General features: G+C 66.6%; 2 protein-coding genes across 2 annotated transcripts; one reads left to right on the top strand and one right to left on the bottom strand.

The window, feature by feature from the left end:
• Positions 1-693: 693 nt before the first annotated feature.
• On the bottom strand, positions 694-15515 carry PALM (paralemmin). Its single transcript, XM_040990196.1, has 9 exons — positions 15439-15515; positions 7863-7914; positions 7318-7398; positions 6747-6877; positions 6044-6194; positions 5443-5464; positions 4847-4906; positions 3462-3593; positions 694-1717 (listed from the first exon to the last, which is right to left on the bottom strand). The coding sequence occupies exons 1-9, from the start codon at positions 15513-15515 to the stop codon at positions 1230-1232; spliced, it is 1194 nt and encodes a 397-aa protein (XP_040846130.1). The 3' UTR covers positions 694-1229.
• Positions 15516-17701: 2186 nt separating this feature from the next.
• On the top strand, positions 17702-19849 carry PRSS57 (serine protease 57). The gene is made up of 6 exons (XM_040990301.1): positions 17702-17759; positions 17905-18058; positions 18198-18342; positions 18518-18784; positions 19317-19511; positions 19681-19849. Exons 1-6 carry the CDS (start codon positions 17702-17704, stop codon positions 19810-19812), a joined length of 951 nt encoding a protein of 316 aa, XP_040846235.1. The 3' UTR covers positions 19813-19849.
• Positions 19850-19876: the final 27 nt, after the last annotated feature.

Below are 19876 nucleotides of genomic sequence, written 5' to 3'. Positions count from 1 at the left end.
CCCCTCCAGGCCTTACCTGGTCAGGTGCACAGCTGCACGTGGCGCCTCGGGGGACAGCAGAGTGGCTCAGCCCCGCTCTGCTTCCCTTTTATGACAGTCCCCACGGCCCCACCCTGCCGGCTCACCCGCCCAGCGAGACACCAGCGCTCCAGGAACTGGGCTGTTCACGGGTTTATTAGCTTCTCTGGGAAAGAGGAACACGGGGGCCTGGGGGGGGGGGCCCTCGGCACACACCGCAAGCAGAAGGGGGGCGGCTTGGGCTGTCAGCGCAGGCTCAGGGCGTGGGGGCTCGGGCAGGCTCAGGAGGAAAAGGTGGGGTCCCACAGCCGCCACCACGTTGTCCCAGGGAGGGTCCCTCCTCCCAGCCACCCACGCGGGAGCACAGCCAGGGACCCAGGCCCAATGCTCCGGTCCTACTGAGGCGCCTGGCAGGGCAGGGGCAAATAGACCATGAAGGTCTCTGGCTAAGGTCGAGCCAGGAGAAAAGGGCAGGCCGGGACATGAATGTGCCTGTGTGGATAAGTGTGGCTGCTACCAGATGGACTGTGCACAGCTAACTGTCGGGATGGGGTGGGCAGGGGTCTCCTGCAGCCCTGGGGAGCCTCCCTGTCCTGCCCAGCCGTGCTGGTCCAAGCAGGCTGGAGAGGAGGCTGGGGCGGCCTCTGGGGTCTCCAATTAGCACCAGGAGGAAGAGGCCCCGGGGGTGGGGTGGGGGGTGGGAGCTCCCGCAGTGCCCACCTTGTGCAGGCAGCAGCTGAAGGTCTGCGGGCGGCATGTCCAGAAGCCGGCCTGCAGACCCCAGACCTTCCAGGGCAGCGTTGCCCACATCCTCAGCCCCACGTGCCCTGGTCTGGCCCAGGGAGAGTGAGGGGGCACATCAGCCTAGGGTGAGGCATCACCCCAGTTGCCCCGGCCTGGGGAGGGGAGCCCCGCCTCCAGGTCCCCCCACCCCACAGACATCAGAGGTGGCACAAAGGCACAGGTGGGGGGGGGGGCCCAGTGGGTGGCCACAGTGGGGGCTGAGCCACATCTGTGAAGCTGCCACAAGGAGGGGTCTGTCCTGTCTCCTGCCGGGTGCAGGTGCACGGCTCAGTGGTGGGGTGTGCATCAGGGGTGGTGACGGGCGCAGCCGCCCCCTGGCCTCAGGCAGAGGGGTGGGCGCCGGGAGGGCCACGGCCGGACTGTGGGTGTCTGGATGCAGGGCAGGGACAGGGGCCGGGCCAGGCGGCTCACATGACTGAGCAGCATTTACAACGCTGCTTTTTCACGTCCAAGTCCTGGGGGTCGCTGGTGGTGGTCTCGGGTCCCGCCTGGCTCTCCTCGCAGGTGCCCGCCTGGGCGGGGGGCTCAGCCGCGCTGCCGTTGGGTGGGGCCGGCTCGGCAGCATCTCGGATCACCACCAGTTCGGCGGTGACTGCGTCTTGCAGGCCCAGCACCTTCTTGGTCTCCGCCTCGTCCTCCACGTTCTGATATCCCATAAAGATCATGGTGACCGGGGGTTCCTGGCCAGGCTGTGGGCCCGGCGGGCCTGATGTGGCCTCACCCGGCTGTGCCTGCACTCCGGCGATGTGTCGCCGCGTGGGCGTCACCCGCACGGCCTCCTCCGCAGCCCCCTCGCTCAGCGCCGCCTCGTCTGCTTTGTGGATGAGTTCGTCCACCTCGGAGGAGCTCAGCGGCTGGACGGCATTCTCACAGGCGCCATCCACGGCGTGGACCACTGCCCGGGGGTAAGGGGAGAGAAACAGGGCCAGTGTGAGCACCTGCGGCTTCCCCGGGGGGGGGGGGGTGCGGCCACGGCCACCGGCAGGGGGACACGGAGCTGCGGCATGGGCCCCCCTGCAACCGCTGGTTTGCTCTCAGCCCCCACTGCTCTGGGGGTGGGGGTCTCTTCCTCCATGGTAGAAGAGGAAAAAAAAAAAAAAAACTCAAGTTAACAGAAGGCACAGTCAGCTGGAGCCACACAGCTGGGGCCTGACCGCCATTCCCTCTGTGGGGGACTGCCCAGCCCAGGGGTCTGGTGCCTCCCCCATGTAGTTCCTTAGAGTGCTGGTTACTGTGAGGGACCAGGGGCCTCGGTCTAGAACACAACGATGGGGTCCTGCACCAGCTGGGGTGTGGTCACTCCTGGGAGGGGACCCTGGACCAGCAGGGGTGTGGTCACCCCTGGGAGGAGACCTAGCACCAGCAGGGGTGCGGTCACCCCTGCGAGGGCTCAAGCCATGTCCCAGTCTGCCTCTTCCCAGCACCGCCCGCAGCCCACGTCCCAGCTGCGAGCAGAGGCCAGCCCTGTGGCCGCCTGGAGGAGCCGCCCGCCTCACCGGGAGCAAGGGTCAGGTCTCTGTCCCTGGCCGCCGGTCATGTGGAGCCAGGCTGGGAATGTTCCCTGGCCGCTGCTCCAGCTTTGGAATCTGAACCTGGGTCGTCTCCTGTTGCTAGGCAACCAGAGTCCAGTCTGGCCAGCCCTGAATCCCCGGGGGGCTGGGGAGCCGGAGGGTCTGGTCCAGGCACATGGGGGAACCAGACACTGCCAGGAGCAGGAGTGAGGCGTGGGGGGCGGGGGGCTCTTGGATGCCACACCCAGACATGCAGACACGCAGGGCTCCGTGGACAGGAAACGTCCAGCACTGGGGAGCCCACAGGGACAGGAAGGGACGTGCGGCCACCAGGAGTTGGGGAAGGGCTGGTGCTCCCTTTTGTCCTGGAATCAGACGTAGGTGGTGAAGTAACTGTGAAAATATTAAGATCTCACAAACCGTGCCCCTCTACAGGGCTGAATTTTGGGGTCCAGCATTGTGGCAGAATAGCTTAAACTGCCATCAGTAATGTCTGCATCCTGCCTGGGTGCCAGTTTGAGCCCCGGCTGTTCCACTTTGCAGCCAGCTGCCTGGGAAGGCAGCAGGAGAAGGCCCCCAAGTGTTGGGGAGCTGACCCCGATGAAGCCCCTGGCCCAGCCCTGGCTGCTGTGGGCGCCTAGAGATGGGAGATGTTCTCCAGAACTCTGATTTTCAAATACACAAAACAACAAACAAAATAGAACCACGCTGCTGCGCCTTCTGCCCAGAGTCTCCCTTCTCCTGCAGCCTGTCCCACCCCGGCCACCAGAGGGGGCCCTGACTCCAGACCTCAGCCCCACAAGCCGCTTGGCTTCTTGTGCCGTGGGGACACAGCCCCGTGGGGACACAGCCCCATGGCCCCCAGCCTCCCTGAACCCCTCCCGCCATGCGCCTGCTGCACCCACTGCTGGGCGTACTGTTCTGTGGGCTGTGGGCACGCAGCTTCACCATAGACTCAACTCCCTGCATCTCCAGGCTCCCCCGGAGCCGCCTCACGTCCACACAGCAGGCAGGACTGAGCCTGCTGGCCTGCGATGGCAAGGCCGAGGCCACCCTGGGACCCAGCACAGCCTCCGGACGGCAAGGCTCTGGAGTCGGCCTGGAAGGCCGAGCAGTGGGTCTTCATACCTTTGGTCTCGTCCTCGTAGACTTTGATGCCCTGGGGGAGCGGCCCCCGGGGGGGCAGGGTGGAACTGGACAGCACCCTGGTCTCCCCCGTCACTTTGTCCTTCTCCACCGTGATCTCAACCGAGTACATGGCTGCCACGAGAGGCACCGGTTACGCGGCGGTCGCCCGCCCATGCGCCCCCCCCGCCAGCCCGCGGCCAAGCAGGGGGGAGCAGCCAGCAACAGCGCCAAGCAGGCCAGGAGGCGGGGGGCCCAGGGCACTCTGTCTGCACACCCCTCCCCAGTGGCTCCTTAGCATCCCTTCTTAACCACTGGACCCTTGTCAAGGTCTGGCCACCATGGTGGCCATGTAAGGGAGCCCCACGGCCCCTACTCCGCCCAGGAGCAGAGTCACAGCCCGACTTGGGCCTCCAGCCACCACCAGTCACCTCCTTCCAGCCTTGCCTTGCACCACCAGGGAGAAGACCCACGGTGGTCACCACCCCACGGCCGGAAGCTGCCAGCTCACCTGCTGACCCTGGCCTCAAGGCCTGCTCAACTCTTAGATTTCACTGTGTGCTACCGGCTTCCACTTCCAACAAATGCTGCTGGCCACCTCAGGTCCCCCAGGACCCTCACCGAGACATCCACCCCAGCCAGACCACTCGAGGCTGCTCAGGGGCCGGCCTGCTGGCCCAGTGCCCTTACTGATGGTGCTGCCCATAGCACCTGTGAGTCCCTGTTCTGCCAAGCCCTGACCCCGGGCCTGTCCCGTCCCACCCTGGTGAGGCTTTGTCACTGCACACAGGCCACCCAGAACATCCATACCCCAAGCTATGCCTCACGCCTGCATTGGCTAGATGAATGGTGGTCACAACCCCTAGGCCACAGCATAGCCAAACGTCCCTGCCCAGAGCTGCCCAGTCATCGGCAGGGGAGCCCGGTGCCCAGCCAGGGTGGCTCTAACCGGCATGTGTGACTCCGCCTGCTCTGGGCCTTGCCCTTGACCTCAGCACGCGGTGCCCGTCCCTCCCTGTCCCTATATCTCGTGCACTGACCGGCCCCCCGTGTTACAGGCCTGCATGGTCACCGGCGCGACTGGCCAAGGCCTGGAGCAAGCAGGGTCCCCCTGGCCAGGCGGTGGGAGTGCGTGTGCCACCCCCGACGGGCCCCCCGGAGCAAGCCTGTGGTGGACACGGCAGAAGTGGCGTGTGGATGGAGCCGCCATGCGGGGAAGCCTGGGCCAGGCTGCGGGAGGCACCGAAGCGGAGGGGTGCCCGGTGACCCCCAGGCCCAGGGCCGCGGCCTCGGTCCAGCTGCCACCCCCATGGCCACAGCTCACCCCACCGAGGGCGGGACCGAGACAGAGCCCTGGACGGACAGCTGCCAGAACGAGGCTGACTCACCTGCCTTCATCATGGTCGAGCCTTCGGCTGTCCTCACAGGGGTACGGGAGACGCTCGGCTCTGCTGGGGGAGGCAGGTCAGAGGTCAAGAGGTCACTGTGTGTGTTGACCCCAAGGGCACCGGACCCCCCGGCAACCACACAGCCTGCCCCCCATCCCACCGCCTGGCTTCTCACTGCTCAGCCAAAAGACTTTCTTGGAATCCCCGAGAGCTGTGCGTGGATTTTTCTTAATTATTAATTTTTAATTCCCCATTAAGAGCAGCAGACACTTATCTTGTGAATAATTAACTGGCAAACAAATCAGGCCATGCCCGCCGGGCCACGGCTGCTCCCGAGCTGGGCACCTACAGCAGGTCGTCGGATGGGCCTGGCCTGCTAACCACGTCTGACCACAGCGCTTCGGCCTCCCTGACCCCTTGTGGGCAGCCAGAGCCTGGCCGTGAACCCAGACCCTCACATGTGGGAAGCAAGGCCCCACGGGACCCCTCCTGGCAGAGGGGGTGGCCCACTCCAGTCCCCCAGGGCAGCGGTCCACGGCCATGCCGTCCCCGCCGTGGCCAGCAGAGGGCCCCGGCGTCCCTTCCAGAAGCCCTACCTTTGGGGGTGCCCAGCGGGGTCTGCAAGAGAAAGGGAGAGGTGAGAGGGGGGAAGCCGCGGGGTTTCTGCTACCCCTTGCTGCCTGCCCAGAGGGGAGACCCTTGCCCAGACCCCAGCAGGCCCACTGCCCAGAGGGGAGACCCTGCCCAGATGCCAGCAGGCCCACTGCCCAGAGGAGAGCATGCAGGGTCAGGACCCCAGCAGGCTCACTGCGCAGAGGGGAGACCCTGCTCAGGACCCCAGCAGGCCCACTGCCCAGAGGGGAGCATGCAGGGTCAGGACCCCCAACTCCAGGAATCCATCCCCTGTGCTGTGTGCTCTCGGGGATCCAGCTGGAAACCTGGGTATGCCTCAAGCCCTCCAGCCCTACCCTCCGACCCCTGGTAAGCCTGGATCGAGGCCTTGCTCGACTCCCACCTAGGTAATCCAGATCCAGTGCCCCGGAGCCAGCCCCCCTGTACCCCTAACCCTGGAGTCAGCCCCTCAGCCCCAGAGCCAGCCCTTTGCACCCCCTGCCCCCGAGCCAGCACTCCCTGCACCCCCAGTCCTGGAGCCAGCCCCCCTGCACCCCCTGCCCCCCTGCCCCCCTGCCCTTGTACCTGCTGTGAGTTCAGCACCACCTCGGCCTTGGGCTCCTCCGGGGTGGGGCTGGGGGCCAGGGCTCGGGCAGGGCTGGGGGCCGCTGAGTTCTCCCTCATGGAGCCAGGGAGGGCCTCTCCATTCTCCAGCGCCTCCAGCTCCTTCTCCAGGCTGTGGACGAGCAGAAGTGAGGCCCCCAGCCCCCCAGAACCCCTTCCCCGCCTGGGAGACGGAGATGCAATGGGTTGCCACCCCCATGGCCTGCTAGTGTACCCTGGGGGGACGGCAGGGAAACAGAGCCCCAGCACGGCCAGACGGGGCAGGACCACCAAGGCCTCTCTGGGGGGCCCTGGCCGTCACTGCCCTTGATGTGACCCCAAAAAGGGCTGGGTCTCATTACAGCCCTCATGGGGATGCCCCCTCACAGGGTGCTTCACGGGACCCCGTAGGGCAGCACCTGCTCCCGACACGCGGATCGACGTCCCCTCCCCAGGGTGACCCCCTGTCGGGGCAGCCGCTGCCCCCACCTGCAGATGGAGGCCCCCTCCCCGGGGTGACCCCCTCCCTGGGGTGACCCCCTCCCTGGGATGACCCCCTCCCTGGGGTGACCCCCTCCCTGGGATGACCCTCTACCTGGGGTGACCCCCTCCCTGGGGTGACCCCCTCCCTGGAGTGACCCCCTCCCCGGGGTGACACCCTCCCTGGGGTGACCCCTGGCCCCACCTGCAGATGGACACCTCCAGGCGCTGGACCCTCTGCTGGTCCTCCTGCATCTGCCTGCGGAACTCCTCGTCCCCTTCCGAGGCGGAGGACGGCGTCCCCTCCAGCAGCCAGCGCTCCCGCAGCGTCTTGGACTGGGGGGACAGGGTGGTCAGCACAGCTGTGGGCGGGAACCCAGGCCGACCACCCCGCCCACCTTCACATGGCCCCGCCCCTCATCCAGACCCCGCCCGTTCTGGTCCAGTCCCGCCCACCTCCACATGACCACGCCCCTCGATCAGACCCTGCCCCTTCTGATCTCACTCCGCCCACTTCATCTGACCCCTCCCCATTCCTGCCCTGCACCAGGCCCCGCCCCACTCCATCAGACCGCGCCCACCCATCAGGCCCCGCCCTCCTACCTCCTGGCTCCGCCCCCCCACCTGTCAGCCCTGCCCCACCTCCATCTGGCCACGCCCTCCTTAGGTCCCGCCCGTGGCCCCACCCCTCCTTAGGTGCCGCCCGTGGCCCCGCCCCACCGTAGGCCCCGCCACATCCCGCCCATGGCCCCGCCCCTCCTTAGGCCCCGCCCCACCTTGAGGTGCTGCAGCTGCCTCCGGTCATCCTCCAGCTGCCGGCGCCGGGTCTCGATCTCTGCCTGCCGCTTCCGCTTCTCCTGCGGGAGGCCACACACGTCCAGGCTGGTCAGCGGTCAGCTCCGCCCATGGGGTCCCTCCAGCTCCGCCCATGGGGTGCCAGCTCCGCCCACGGGGTCCCAGCTCCGCCCATGGGGTCCCAGCTCCTCCCACGGGGTCCCAGCTCCTCCCATGGGGTCCCAGCTCCGCCCACAGGGTCCCAGCTCCGCCCATGGGGTCCCAGCTCTGCCCATGGGGTCCCTCCAGCTCCGCCCATGGGGTCCCAGCTCCGCCCATGGGGTCCCAGCTTTGCCCATGGGGTCCCAGCTCTGCCCATGGGGTCCCTCCAGCTCCGCCCATGGGGTCCCAGCTCTGCCCATGGGGGTCCCAGCTCCGCCCATGGGGTCCCAGCTCCACCCATGGGGTCCCAGCTTCGCCCATGGGGTCCCTCCAGCTTCCCACGCCGGCTGGGGCACCCAGACGTCCCTGGCCCGGGAGGACTCACCGCGATGGCCTGCAGCCGCTCCTGCTGGGACGGGGTACTTGCCGCGGGGACCCTGCAGGTGGGAAAAGGCTGAAGGGGGCTCCCCCAGTCCACAGCCCAGCCGCTCCTGTCTCTCCACCTTACTGTCCCATGAGCTGCCCCCCAAAATCAGGGAGCCCCACTCCCGGCCTCCTCATGCCTCAGCAACCACTGAGGTCCCAGTCCGCCCAGCCTCCCCGGCACTTGAGCTCTGAATGCCCACCCTACCTCGCCGGGCACCTACACCCCTCAGTGCCCACCTGCCTCCCGGGCACCTACACCCCTCAGTGCCCGCCTGTCCTGCCTCCCCGGGCACCTACACCCCTCAGTGCCCACCTGCCTCCCGGGCACCTACACCCCTCAGTGCCAGCATGCCTCCCGGGCACCTACACCCCTCAGTGCCCACCTGCCCTGCCTCCCTGGCCACCTACACCCCTCAGTGCCTGCCTGCCCTGCCTCCCCGGGCACCTACACCCCTCAGTGCCCACCTGCCCTGCCTCCCTGGGCACCTACACCCCTCAGTGCCCACCTGCCCTGCCTCCCTGGGCACCTACACCCCTCAGTGCCTGCCTGTCCTGCCTCCCTGGCCACCTACACCCCTCAGTGCCTGCCTGCCCTGCCTCCCTGGGCACCTACACCCCTCAGTGCCCGCCTGCCTCCCGGGCACCTACACCCCTCAGTGCCCGCCTGTCCTGCCTCCCCGGGCACCTACACCCCTCAGTGCCCACCTGCCCTGCCTCCCCGGGCACCCACACCCCTCAGTGCCTGCCTGTCCTGCCTCCCCGGGCACCTACACCCCTCAGTGCCCGCCTGTCCTGCCTCCCGGGCACCTATACCCCTCAGTGCCCACCTTCCCTGCCTCCCCGGGCACCTACACCCCTCAGTGCCCGCCTGTCCTGCCTCCCGGGCACCTACACCCCTCAGTGCCCACCTGCCCTGCCTCCCCGGGCACCTACACCCCTCAGTGCCCGCCTGTCCTGCCTCCCGGGCACCTACACCCCTCAGTGCCCACCTTCCCTGCCTCCCCGGGCACCTACACCCCTCAGTGCCCACCTGCCCTGCCTCCCCGGGCACCCACACCCCTCAGTGCCCGCCTGTCCTGCCTCCCTGGCCACCTACACCCCTCAGTGCCTGCCTGCCCTGCCTCCCGGGCACCTACACCCCTCAGTGCCCGCCTGTCCTGCCTCCCCGGGCACCCACACCCCTCAGTGCCCGCCTGCCTCCCCGGGCACCCCACACCCCTCAGTGCCCACCTGCCCTGCCTCCCTGGCCTCCTGCTCCACCCCACTCCTCCTGTGTGGCAGAAAACTGCATCCGCTCACACTCCCCACCTGGGGTCCCACACTGGCAGTATGCACCTGTGTCACCCAGGGCTGCTGCTAGCTGCCCACCCTCCCAGCCCTGGGTGGGCCCATCATGCTGTGGCTGTGGAGACCCCTGCGACCAGCCCGGGGTCCAGACCCACTCCACCTCCCCTCCAGCTCTCTGGAGAGCAGCAGTGACCACCCCTGCCGCCCCAGTGGGAGACCCAGATGGAGCATACGGCTCCTGTCTTCTGCCTGGCGCAGCTTGGCCATTACACAGATTTCGGGGAGTGGATCAGTGGACAGGCATCTGTCTGCTCTTTAAATAAAAAGAAATTTTAAAAGATTATTTGCAAGCCTGAGTCACAGAGAGCTGGTCCATGTGCAGAGCCACTCCCCAGGTGAGGTCAGTGGTCAGGACTGGACCAGATAGAGGCCAGGAGAGCCATCCATGCCTCCTGTGTGGGTGCAGGGACCTTAGAGCTCTTGGTTCATCCTCCACAGCTTCCAGGCGCAGGAGCAGGGAGCTGGACGGGATCGGGTGGGAACTGGAGCAGCCAGTGGCCCTGAATAAACTTTTAAACGGTGGTAACCATCTAAAATGCAAGACCTCCTGGCTCAACCCTACACACACACAGACCCCACCCATCCTCTGCTGAGCCTGCCTGGGCACTCCTGGCAGGACCTGACACCTGCTCTAAGGGCGGGCAGGGCCTGGTGGAACCACAGGGCCACCAACGCTGGGTCGGCTGCTCCAGAGGGCTGGCTGGTGGCCACTTGATGGACCCAGGGTGGACATTGTGGCCGGCTCCTCAGGCCGGACCCAGGGTGGCGGCACGGCGGGCTGGGCCGGAGCCAAGGTGGGCAGCCTGGCTCAGGCTCAGGCGGCTGCAGACAAGGCCACAGCAGTGTCCCGCCAGGGCAAGGCAAGGTCGGGCGCCCCGGGACCCGCACGTTCTCCCCGGGGCTGGGGGCGCCGCCCGCCGCGCGAGTGACGGATGGCGGCCCGGGGAGGCGGTCGCCCTGGCAACCGCGCAGTCCCCATGGCAACCCGGGGCCCCGGCGCGCGGGGGCGGGGCCGCACGGAGCTTTTCCCGCCCCCGGCCGGGCAGGCAGGCTCTGCTGCGGGGCCCGAGGGATGCTGGCTGAGCTGCCCCGATGGGGTCCTGCCAGGCTGCACCCTGTGCCAGGCCGCCCAGATCGGGGTCCTGCTGGGCCGCACCCTGTGTCCGGGCACCCAGATAGGGGTCCTGCCAGGCTGCGCCCTGGGCCAAGCCGCCCAGATCGGGGTCCTGCTGGGCCGCACCCTGTGTCCGGGCACCCAGATAGGGGTCCTGCCAGGCTGTGCCCTGTGCCAGGCCGCCAAGATGGGGTCATGCTGGGCTACACCCCTTGCCAGCCGCCCAGATGGGGTACTGCTGGGCTGCCCAGATCCAGGTCCTGCCAGGCTGCGCCCTGTGCCATACTGCCCAATGGGGTCCTGCGTGGCTGCCAAGATGGGGTCATGCTGGGCCGCACCCCTTGGGGGTCCTGCCAGGCTGCGCCCTGTGCCAGGCCACACAGATGGGATCCTGAGTGGCTGCCCAGATTAAGGTCCTGCGTGGCTGCCCAGATCAGGGTGAAGCGGGCTGAGGCTAGGGGGTGGGGATGTGGGTGCTGGGGGGATGAGGTGAGCTGGGGCTGGGTGTAGGGGGGTGAAGATGGCCGGAGCTTGGGGGTGAGGCAGGCTGGGATTGGGGTTGGGAGCTGCAGCACCTCCACTGAGACTCCTCTGAACTGGCAAAGACCAACCAGGAGCCTGGCCCATCACCACCGTCCACTGAGTGCCCTCTGTGCACCAGGGTCGCCTCTGTCCAGGACAGCAGGCTAAGGGCAGGTGCAGGCTGGGGAGGGGGGTGGCCTCCCTTCCAGGAAGGCAGGGACAGGGTCCAGCTCCTTGGACACACGAGTTAATGGGCAACAGGTTTGGTCTGTCAGGGGACCCTGGCCTGCCCTGCCCTCTCCTCCATCCAGGCCTCTCTGCTCAGATAGAACCTTCTGGAACTCCCTGCAGGCCTGTGTGGTATTCTCCTCTCCCCGTGCCAGGCCTGGGGGCAACGGGATGCAGGCGAGGAAAGGGAGGGAGCTGCCAGGGATACTGGCTCCCTGTGACTCCCACAGCTCCAGCAAGGTCACCGGCAGCTGTTTATTTTCCAGAATGTTCTGCCCTAGTGTCCTCACCCCCAGGCGACCCCTGCCCGCTGGGTGACCTGTGAGGGATCAGGGCTATGCAGGCCGGGCCTCAGCTCCCTTCCCAGAGCTGCTGCAAGGGCCCAACCTGATCTGGGCGACCTGGCCATCCTCACTGCCCCCAGCCCCAGTCCCCCACATCTGGCCCTCCTATCCTCCCAGCGCCTGCCCCACCTCACACCCTCCCCCTCACTGTGAGCCATACTGGGACCCCCGGGCACTGGGTATGGCTACAGATGGAGCTCCCTGGAAGGGCTGGGCAGTGAGGTGGAACTGCCTCCTGCAGTGTTGGCTCCCAGGTGGGTGCAGGTTCAAGTCCTGGCTGCTCTCCTTCCCATCCGGCTCCCTGCTTGGGCACCTGGGAAAGCAGCAGAGGATGGTCCAGGCGCTGAGGCCCCTGCACCCATCGGGGAGACGGAGACGCGCGTACAGCCTACAGCTCTTAGCTCAAGGCTTCCACCCAGCCCAGTCCTGCGGGTTGTGTCCATCTGGGGAGTGAACCATTGGATGGATGCTCTCATAGCTCTGACTTGCAAATAAACAATGTTACAAAACAGAAAGCATGAATGTGAAACAATAGTTGCAGAGCCAGCACGAGTCCCACGCACATGCACACACACACCGGGCAGCGGGAACAGACCTGAACAGACCTGCAGCTCCAGCGGGGAGGCATTCTGAGTGACAACAAGTGGGGGCTGGACAGGAAAGGCCCCTCTTGGGGGTGTTGAAAATCCAGCCAGCAGCAAGCCTTACCCCTCCCACCTACGGGTGAGGGGGCAGAGTCGGGATCAAGTCTGCGTGGAGCTGCTGAGAGCCTCCCACCAGGTCACCAGGCCAGCCAGGTGGGGCACCTGCCCAATGCCCCCTCCACAGGGGTCGCTACAGGCAGCATGTTGGCCCCACTGCCCCCACGGCTGCCCTCTTGCTGTTCTTCCTGAGTCCCTGCTCCCAACCCTGGGGCAGGAGAGAGCTGGCCAGCCCTGGACTTCCCACTCGCTGCCCTATGACTGCCACCCCGCCACTCTCCTGGACAGGGACAACCCCCATCCAGGCTGCCCCATCCAGTTGGCCAGTTCGGAGCCCTGTCCCCTGCCACCTTATCTCCCAGAGCCGCCCACCAGCCCCTATGCCTGCCCTGGTCTTGCCACTGGGGTGGTCAGGTCCTTCCAGGCCCTGCTCAGTCTTCCTGGACGCCCGGACCTGTGAGGTCCCTGTCCTCCCCCCATGTACTCTGCCCCCGCTGGGCCCTCCTGCCTCCTGGAGAAGTCCTCACCACTTGGCCCCCCCCCCCACCCCTACAGTGCCCCCAGCCTTGGCCAGGCAGAAGCCACGTGCATGGAACAGACATGTGCAACCGGGGCTCCCACCTGCAGGGACAGAGGGGTGCACTTTGAAGGACAATAACATTGGCCCTCGCAGGAAGGAGGTTGGGAGGGGCCCGGGGTCCTGTCCCCCTCCACAGAGGCCGGAGACCTTGGGGGCCCAAGCCACCTGTGGTGTGGGCACTGGAAGCTGCTTCCCAGCCTGTCCCCAGGCCAAGTCAGCCTCCTCTCCCTGCCTCAGTCTCCCCGTGTCAGGGTGAGCCTGTAGGGCTCATGTACCATTCTGGGGTGCATGGAGGGCTGGGGTGCTGAGTCAGGGGTACCTGTACTTCCTGCCTGGGTCCTGGAGGTCCTGGAGGGTCCCTCCATGCAGAGTTCTGAGGTGTGTGATGTTGTGACCAGACCCAGGACCCCAGGAGTAACAACCCCCTCCACACACACACACATGCACACACTACCGCCTCCTCCTGGGGAGCCCCCCACCTCATCTCTCCAAGCAAGGGGACCCGCAGGTGCCACAGCCCCCTGATGAGGGCCTGGGCGGGAATGTGGGCCCGGGCAGGGTGTGGGCCTGCGTGGCTTGTTGGGGCCGCTTGGGGTGTGGGCCCAAGCTCACCCTTCTAGTTCTAACTTCACTCCTCCGACCCGATGTTACCAGCTGGACCCCACCCACGACAGCGCTGCTCATTCCCACGGCCTCCCCGCCCCCCAGGACTCACGGCGCTGACCACCCCATTCGTTAAATCCAAGAATCAATCCATAAACTAGCGAGCATTCAACTATCCCCTCCCAACCCCCAAATTCCTATTTGCAACAAACTTTGGCAGACACACAGAGGGGCAGGGGCCCCCAGGAAGTGGGAAGCAGAGCCAGGGGAGCCGTGCTTAGCCCCTCCTGCCAGGGACCACCCCCCCACCCCGCTCTCCTGCCACTGTGTGACCCCAGGCAGCTGCATCCTGTGGGCTTCAGGGTGGCGGGAAAGGGCACAGTGAGAGACCCCACAGCCCCCTCCCCCCAGCCACACCCTGGCCCGGTTCCCCTGGGTGGATAACAACCGGGCAGGGTGGGGTGACAGGGGACAGGCCAGCCTGGGCTGGGCTCCCGGGGCAGGGTGGGGATCTGGCCAGGCTTTTGTCTGAGCTTCCAGAACACAGGACCGACCCGGGCGTCTCGCTTTCCCCGGGAGGGAAGAGGAGCCAGGCCCCCACCCAGCCCAGGGTGTGGCGGTCATAGCGAACCCCTGGGGAAAGCTGCAGGCCAGAAAACACACCCAGAGAGAGGAAGGCCAAACGCCCACGGGGGGGCCCCGGAGCAAAGCCTGCTACAAGTCACAAGATGGGGGGGGGTGACCCCATGTGCCCCCAACCCCTGGCCCTACAAACAGGCCTCCTGTCGCCCACCTGTGCGAGTGAGGGGCCTGGGTGGCACGTTGGGTTGGGAAGACAGGACTTAGAGCTCGGAGTGAGTGCCCACTCGCGTCAGGCACCAGCTGGGCACAGGAACCCTGCGTGACAGCTGCCCTCTGCCCTCTGACCCCACACGTCCTGCACCTGCCTTGGGTAGCACCTCGCAGCTGCAGAACTTGGCAACCTTTTGGGGGCTGGAGAGGGGGCTCAGATCCCGTCGCAATTGCTGAGAAACCCCTGACATATCCTGTTTTAGACACCCCAACACACACACACACCCGGGACAACTCCGGACAGCCTTGACTGCTGGCCGTCGGCCTCCTCAGGGGGCTCCAGGTGGCTGGACCACCCTGTAGGCGCCCGGCGAGCCCACTCCCTGGGCCGGGTCAGGCACGTCCGCGTCCAGGGTACAAGGAGCCCTTGGAGGCGGCGGGAGAGGCGTGGGAGAGCACAGGCTAGATCCGTGCAATTTGGGGAGGGGTCACTGGAACTCCCAGGGGCCACCCACAGGTGGCCCAGGGCCGAGGCTGCCTCGCTAGGGCGCGGGCTTCCCGCTCCTCAGCGCTGGGCAGGGGGACGCTGCTGCTTAGGGCCCACCCCATCCCACCCCAGGGTCGCCGGAGCGCCGAGGAGTGGGGAGGCCTCCCGGCACGCGCGCGCGGGGCCCGGCCCGGCCAGGGTTTCTCTCCGGAGGGCCCTCGGTATCCCTTCCCGCCTGGAACCCGACCGGGCGCGCGTACTCACTCCATTTCCCCGCTGACCGACGTCCGGGTGGGCCCCCCGCGGCCGGGCGGGGGCGGGCGCAAGGGCGGGGGTCGGCGGCGGGCGCGGCCCGCGGGGCTAAGGCCTGAGCGCTGGGGCTGCGCGGCGCGGGGGCGGCGGCACCGGCTCGGGCATCGCCCCGCGCGCGGCTGTTTATTGTCCGGGCGGCGGCGGGCGCGGGGGGTGGGCTCGGCGCGCGCGTCTCCGCTGCGGTCCCCTCCCCTCCCCGCTCCTCCCCGTTCCTCCCCGCGCGCGCCGAGCCTGCGCTGCGCCTCCTGGCGGCTACTCCTCCCCTGCGTCCGCTGCGCCGCGGCCTCCGGTGCCCAGCACCCGCCCCGCACGCCTCCGTCACCGCGCGCCTGCCCCGCACGCCTCCATCACCACGCACACGCCTAGCAGCAGACCCAGCCCCGCGCGCGCGCCCCGCACGCCTCCATCACCGTGCGCCCACCCCGCAGCACCTCCGCCCGTGCACCGGCCCCCCGCACGCCTCCATCACCGCGCTCCCGTCCCCCAGCTCTCCATCACTACGCACACGCCTAGCAGCACACCCAGCCCCGCGCGCTCGTCCCGCACGCCTCCATCATCGCGCGCCCTCCCCCAGATCTCCATCACTACGCACACGCCTAGCAGCACACCCAGCCCCGCAGGCCTCCATCACCACGCACCTGTCTCTCAGAGCCTCCATGACCAAGCACCGGCCGGCCCCGCAGCGCACCCAACCCTGCAACCTACCCCGCAGCACCCAGGCCACCGCCCACCGCAAGGAATGCTTATTGAGAGCAGTTCAGCGGCCCCGACAGCAGTCCACGCCAGCTGGGCTGGAGCTGGCAGCCAGAAGAGTCCGGGCACTGACCCATGGCCGCTCTGTGACCCGAGCCCCGCCCACCCTGGCTTCTGGCTGTGGGGGCGTCTCGGGGGGTCTGGCGAAGCAGAGAGGAGCCCCCACCCTGAACAGCAAACCTCCATTCTGGAGGAGACACAGGAGGGGGTGACTGAGACCCTGGGGGAGTCCAGGGCTAGGCTTGAGGGCCGGACACAGTCCTGACGGTGTGTGTGTGTGTGTGTGTGTGTGTGTGTGTGTGTGTGTGTGAAGGAACCAGTCTGGGTCCTGGGGGAACTAGGTCCCCCTCCCTGGACTCTGGGGAAAGAGACCCAGGCCCCCACCCACCCCCCTGCGGAGCACACAGCGGGGGGCCAAGATACAATCTTCCAAACTTGCTTTTTGCTTTGCAAAAACCATTTGAGATGGGTTTATTTATGCATTTAAAAAGGCAGAGCGTCAGAGAAGGACCCTTCCATCTGCTGGCTTCCTCTCACATGTCCACAACTACAGGGACTGGACCAGGCCAAAGCAGGGAGCTCCACTGGGCTCTCCCCTGTGCCTGCGGGGCCGCCCAGGGACTCAGGCAATACTGTTGCCCCCTGTGGGGTCGAGAGCAGGGCAGCCAGCAGCTCAAGGCCAGTTGCTTTTGGAGGAATGTGGCCAGCTGGAGGGCTAGACAGGTAGCCCCCAGAGTCGGGATGCAGCGTGGGGAGGTGCTGGTAGCTCCTTGAAGTGCTCCCCCCGCCCTGCTGCACAGCCCTTTGCAGCCGAGCGTGAAGGCACGTGGTGGTCCCCAGGGTCCCTCAATCCCCTCCCCCCCACACACACACACTTCCCTAAGCCTGGACCTGCAGTGAGGCCTGGTGTATGTTTGTGTGTGTGTATGTGTGTGTGTGTGGAGGGAGGAAGCCTGAGGGAAGACCATGAACTTGTACCCTTTGCTTGCATTACAGGATGTGGGGGGGGCAGCCGTGAGCTGCCCAGTGGTTACCCTGTGTGACGCTGGCACACAACTGGGGCTCAGTAGATGTTCCTGAAAGGAATGGGCAATGGGGCGACCAGACAGAATCCCACAGGGTGGCCTCTGTACCTGCCACCTTCTCACCAGCCCTGGGAGTTCCTAAGATGGACATGCGAGGCCAGAGAATCAGGTGGGTGGCATACACCCCCCCCAACCAAGCCCCAGGTCCTCACCCTCCTCCCTGGGTGACCACAAGGGACACACACGGTCACTCAGCTCCCCCCGCTGGAAACCTCAGCCCAGGAGCCCTGGGGTCCCAGCTCTTCCCTGCCTGGTGGGTTCCACCCCCCAAGTGAGGTCCAGTGACAGCCCAGGGGCCCTCATTGACGGCCCAGGCCTTCCCTTCAGCGAGCCTGCCTGTCCCACTGGGCCCAGCTGTGGGGTGGATGTGCCGTTATCTCTTTCACAACCCCACACCCAGGACAGGAAGCAGCTGGCCACACGGCTCCCCGATCCTGACCTTGCCTGCCCAGCAGAGAGGACACAGAGACAGCAAAGTACAGCTCTCATGGCCAGCTGTCCCCCTCTCTGCTTTCTGTTTATGTGGAGGCACAGCTGGGGAGGGGGGCTCCGGAGGAAACGGGGCCCGTGCTGCAGTGTGAACACCCATGGGGGGAGGCCTGGGCCACCCACCTCCCCTCATGGCTCTCTGAGCTCACTTGCTGCTCACAGCACCCATCCAGTATGTCCAGGAGGTTCGGCGGGGGGAACCCTGTGTCCCGTCCTCTCTCGGGGAGCTCCAGGCTCTGCCTGCCCATCCTGAGTGTGTTCAGCTGGGGCTGTGTGGGGCTGTGCTAAGACCCTGGAGCCTCCCCATGGTCTGGGGCCCATACTCGGAGCTGCCCCACAGGGCTCCAGTCACTGCAGGGCTCAGGCCCCGCCCCCAGGCCACACAACCTGCTCCCCTTCTGCCTGCTGTTGGGGTTGGGCGGCAGTTCAGCCAGCACCACCATGGGGTTCCTGTGCCACCTGCTACTGGCTGTGCTGACACTGCTCGTCCGATCCCCTGGTGAGCCCCCCTACCTGGAGCCCCAGCACCCTGAGGACCAGCGGGCCCTGGGTGACTCAGTGGGGGCCTGAGAACCCTCCCACCCTCAGGGGTTTCCCCCTTGCTCCTCTTGCTCTGCCTGACCCAGGCCCTCCCATGCCTTCAGGCTGCTGGGCAACCTGGATCATCGGGGGTCGCGAGGTGCCCCCACACTCCCGGCCGTTTATGGCTGCGATGAGCTTCGAGGGCCGGCCCTACTGTGGGGGGTTCCTGCTGCAACCCCAGTGGGTCGTCTCAGCTGCCCACTGCATGCACGGCAGGTGAGGGAGGTGCTGGGGGAGGAGGCGGATGTGACAGGTGTCCGGGGAGGGTGGCTCTGGCTGGAGCTGGGTAGGAGGGCATGGTTGGGGGGGATCCCATGTCAGGCCAGAGTCGGATGGGGGCTCCCTCTTCTCACAGAGACCCCCGTTCTGGCCTGGTGGTGCTGGGAGCCCACAGCCTGCAGGACCCGGAGCCCACACAGCAAACGTTGGGCATCTCGGATGCTGTCCTGCACCCAGACTATCAGCCCTTGAGCTATTTCAATGACATCTGCCTGCTGCAGGTGAGCTGACCCACCAGGGCATCCCCCTGCCCATGCCAGGCAGGCTTCCTGAAGGCCCATGCCAGCTGGAATGGAAGGGGCTACAGACTGGGGTATTGAGTGCAGGGGTCGGTGGGGGGCGGAGAGGCGGGGGCAGCCAGGGCGTGTTGCCCTAGCCTATTTTTTCTCCCCGTAGCTGAATGGTTCTGCCATCCTGGGCCCCGCCGTGGGGTTGCTGCAGCTGCCGCCCCCAGGCACCAAACCCCCAGCGGCTGGGACGTGGTGCAAGGTGACTGGCTGGGGCTCCGTGTCCAGCTTCAATGAGCCACCGTCTGGGCTGATGGAGGCTGAGATTCGAGTGCTGGGCCTGCATGCCTGCAATGACTCCTGGCGGGGCCAGCTGCGGCCAGGCGTGCTCTGCACTGGCAGTGGGGACCGCCGCCGGAGGCGTGGAATTTGCTCGGTGGGTGAGGCTGGGGACGGAGGGAGGGGCAGGCACAGAACACCACAGCAGACACCAGCAGGGTCCAGGAGAGGCTGGTGCAAGGTGGGGCAGGCCAGAGTCTCCTGCCCTGGGGGCGCCCAGCAATACAATTAAGGGAGGGTTTTGTTCCCAGGCGGGAGTCTGGGCCTGGTGCAGCTTCTACTTCCTGGTGTGGGAACTGGGGAGAGCCAGCTTCCTGGCTGAAAAACGTAGTTATACAGGGCCAGCCTGCCCCACAGCCAGCACCCATGGCCGCCTTGTGCAGTAGCCTGCAGCAGCCATCAATTCCCTGGGTGTCCACACACAGGGGGCCGCTGTGGGTACCCTCCCCCCCAGGACAGAGCCCACTCCCCATCATCTCAGCTGAGCAAAGATGGCTCTGTCTCAATGAACCCCATTACTGCAGGGCAGTGGAGAGCTGTGAGGTACTCACAGGCAGGGACTTCAGGGCGGATGGGGCGATGAGCCTGGGAGGATATAGCCTCTGACTGACTGTTCCTTCCTCCACCAGGGGGACTCTGGGGGACCCCTGGTGTGCAAGGGCCAGGCCCATGGCCTGGCGTCCTTCTCAGGCTTGTGGTGTGGTGACCCAAAAACCCCGGATGTGTACACACAGCTGTCTGCCTTCGTGGGCTGGATCCAGGATGTGCTGCACCAGGGTGATCCCCGACCCAGCCCCTCACCTGCGACCTCTGGGCCCCAACAGGTGCGCAAGGGGATCTGGGATCTTTTGTGGCTGAGGGTGGGGGGTGGGTCAGAGTCAGAACTGGCCCTGCCCCTGCCCCTCCCTCAGCTGCGGGCCCCCAGGGCATGGCATGTGAGTGTTACTGATTCTGATCTATCTAGGTGTTGCCATATCCTAACTGTCCCCCTAGGCTGCCACCTCTGCACGCCAGACCAGGGGCCTCCCCAGGAGAGCGGGCCTGGACCCACCCCTGCTGTGCCCCACACGTACTGCTAAGGCCAAGGATGGACGACGTGGTTCAGCTCTGGACCCCTTCCCCTGAATACCCATGCCAGGCTCCAGCCCCAGAGGGAGAGGGAGAGGAAGGGTTTTCATGATTTTGTTCT

This window comes from Ochotona curzoniae, unplaced genomic scaffold (genome assembly GCF_017591425.1).
Source record: "Ochotona curzoniae isolate NIBS_2020 unplaced genomic scaffold, NIBS_Ocur_1.0 contig_605, whole genome shotgun sequence".
Lineage (NCBI taxonomy): Eukaryota > Metazoa > Chordata > Mammalia > Lagomorpha > Ochotonidae > Ochotona > Ochotona curzoniae.
The sequence above is the reverse complement of the archived record's forward strand: the minus strand, read 5'-3'. Positions and strand labels throughout refer to the sequence as shown.

Excerpts from the sequence above, each read along its gene's own strand:
- PALM (XM_040990196.1), bottom strand. The coding sequence starts at position 15,515 with ATGGAGATCTGGGGGAGGGCGCGCGATGATGGAGGCGTGCGGGACGAG. Across the intron at positions 6,878-7,317 it reads GGCAGCTGCAGCACCTCAAG|TCCAAGACGCTGCGGGAGCG; the intron begins GTGGGGCGGGGC and ends CTGTCCCCCCAG. Across the intron at positions 5,465-6,043 it reads TGGTGCTGAACTCACAGCAG|ACCCCGCTGGGCACCCCCAA; the intron begins GTACAAGGGCAG and ends TTTCTCTTGCAG.
- PRSS57 (XM_040990301.1), top strand. The coding sequence starts at position 17,702 with ATGGGGTTCCTGTGCCACCTGCTACTGGCTGTGCTGACACTGCTCGTC. Across the intron at positions 18,059-18,197 it reads GCCCACTGCATGCACGGCAG|AGACCCCCGTTCTGGCCTGG; the intron begins GTGAGGGAGGTG and ends CTCTTCTCACAG. Across the intron at positions 19,512-19,680 it reads CGACCTCTGGGCCCCAACAG|GCTGCCACCTCTGCACGCCA; the intron begins GTGCGCAAGGGG and ends CTGTCCCCCTAG.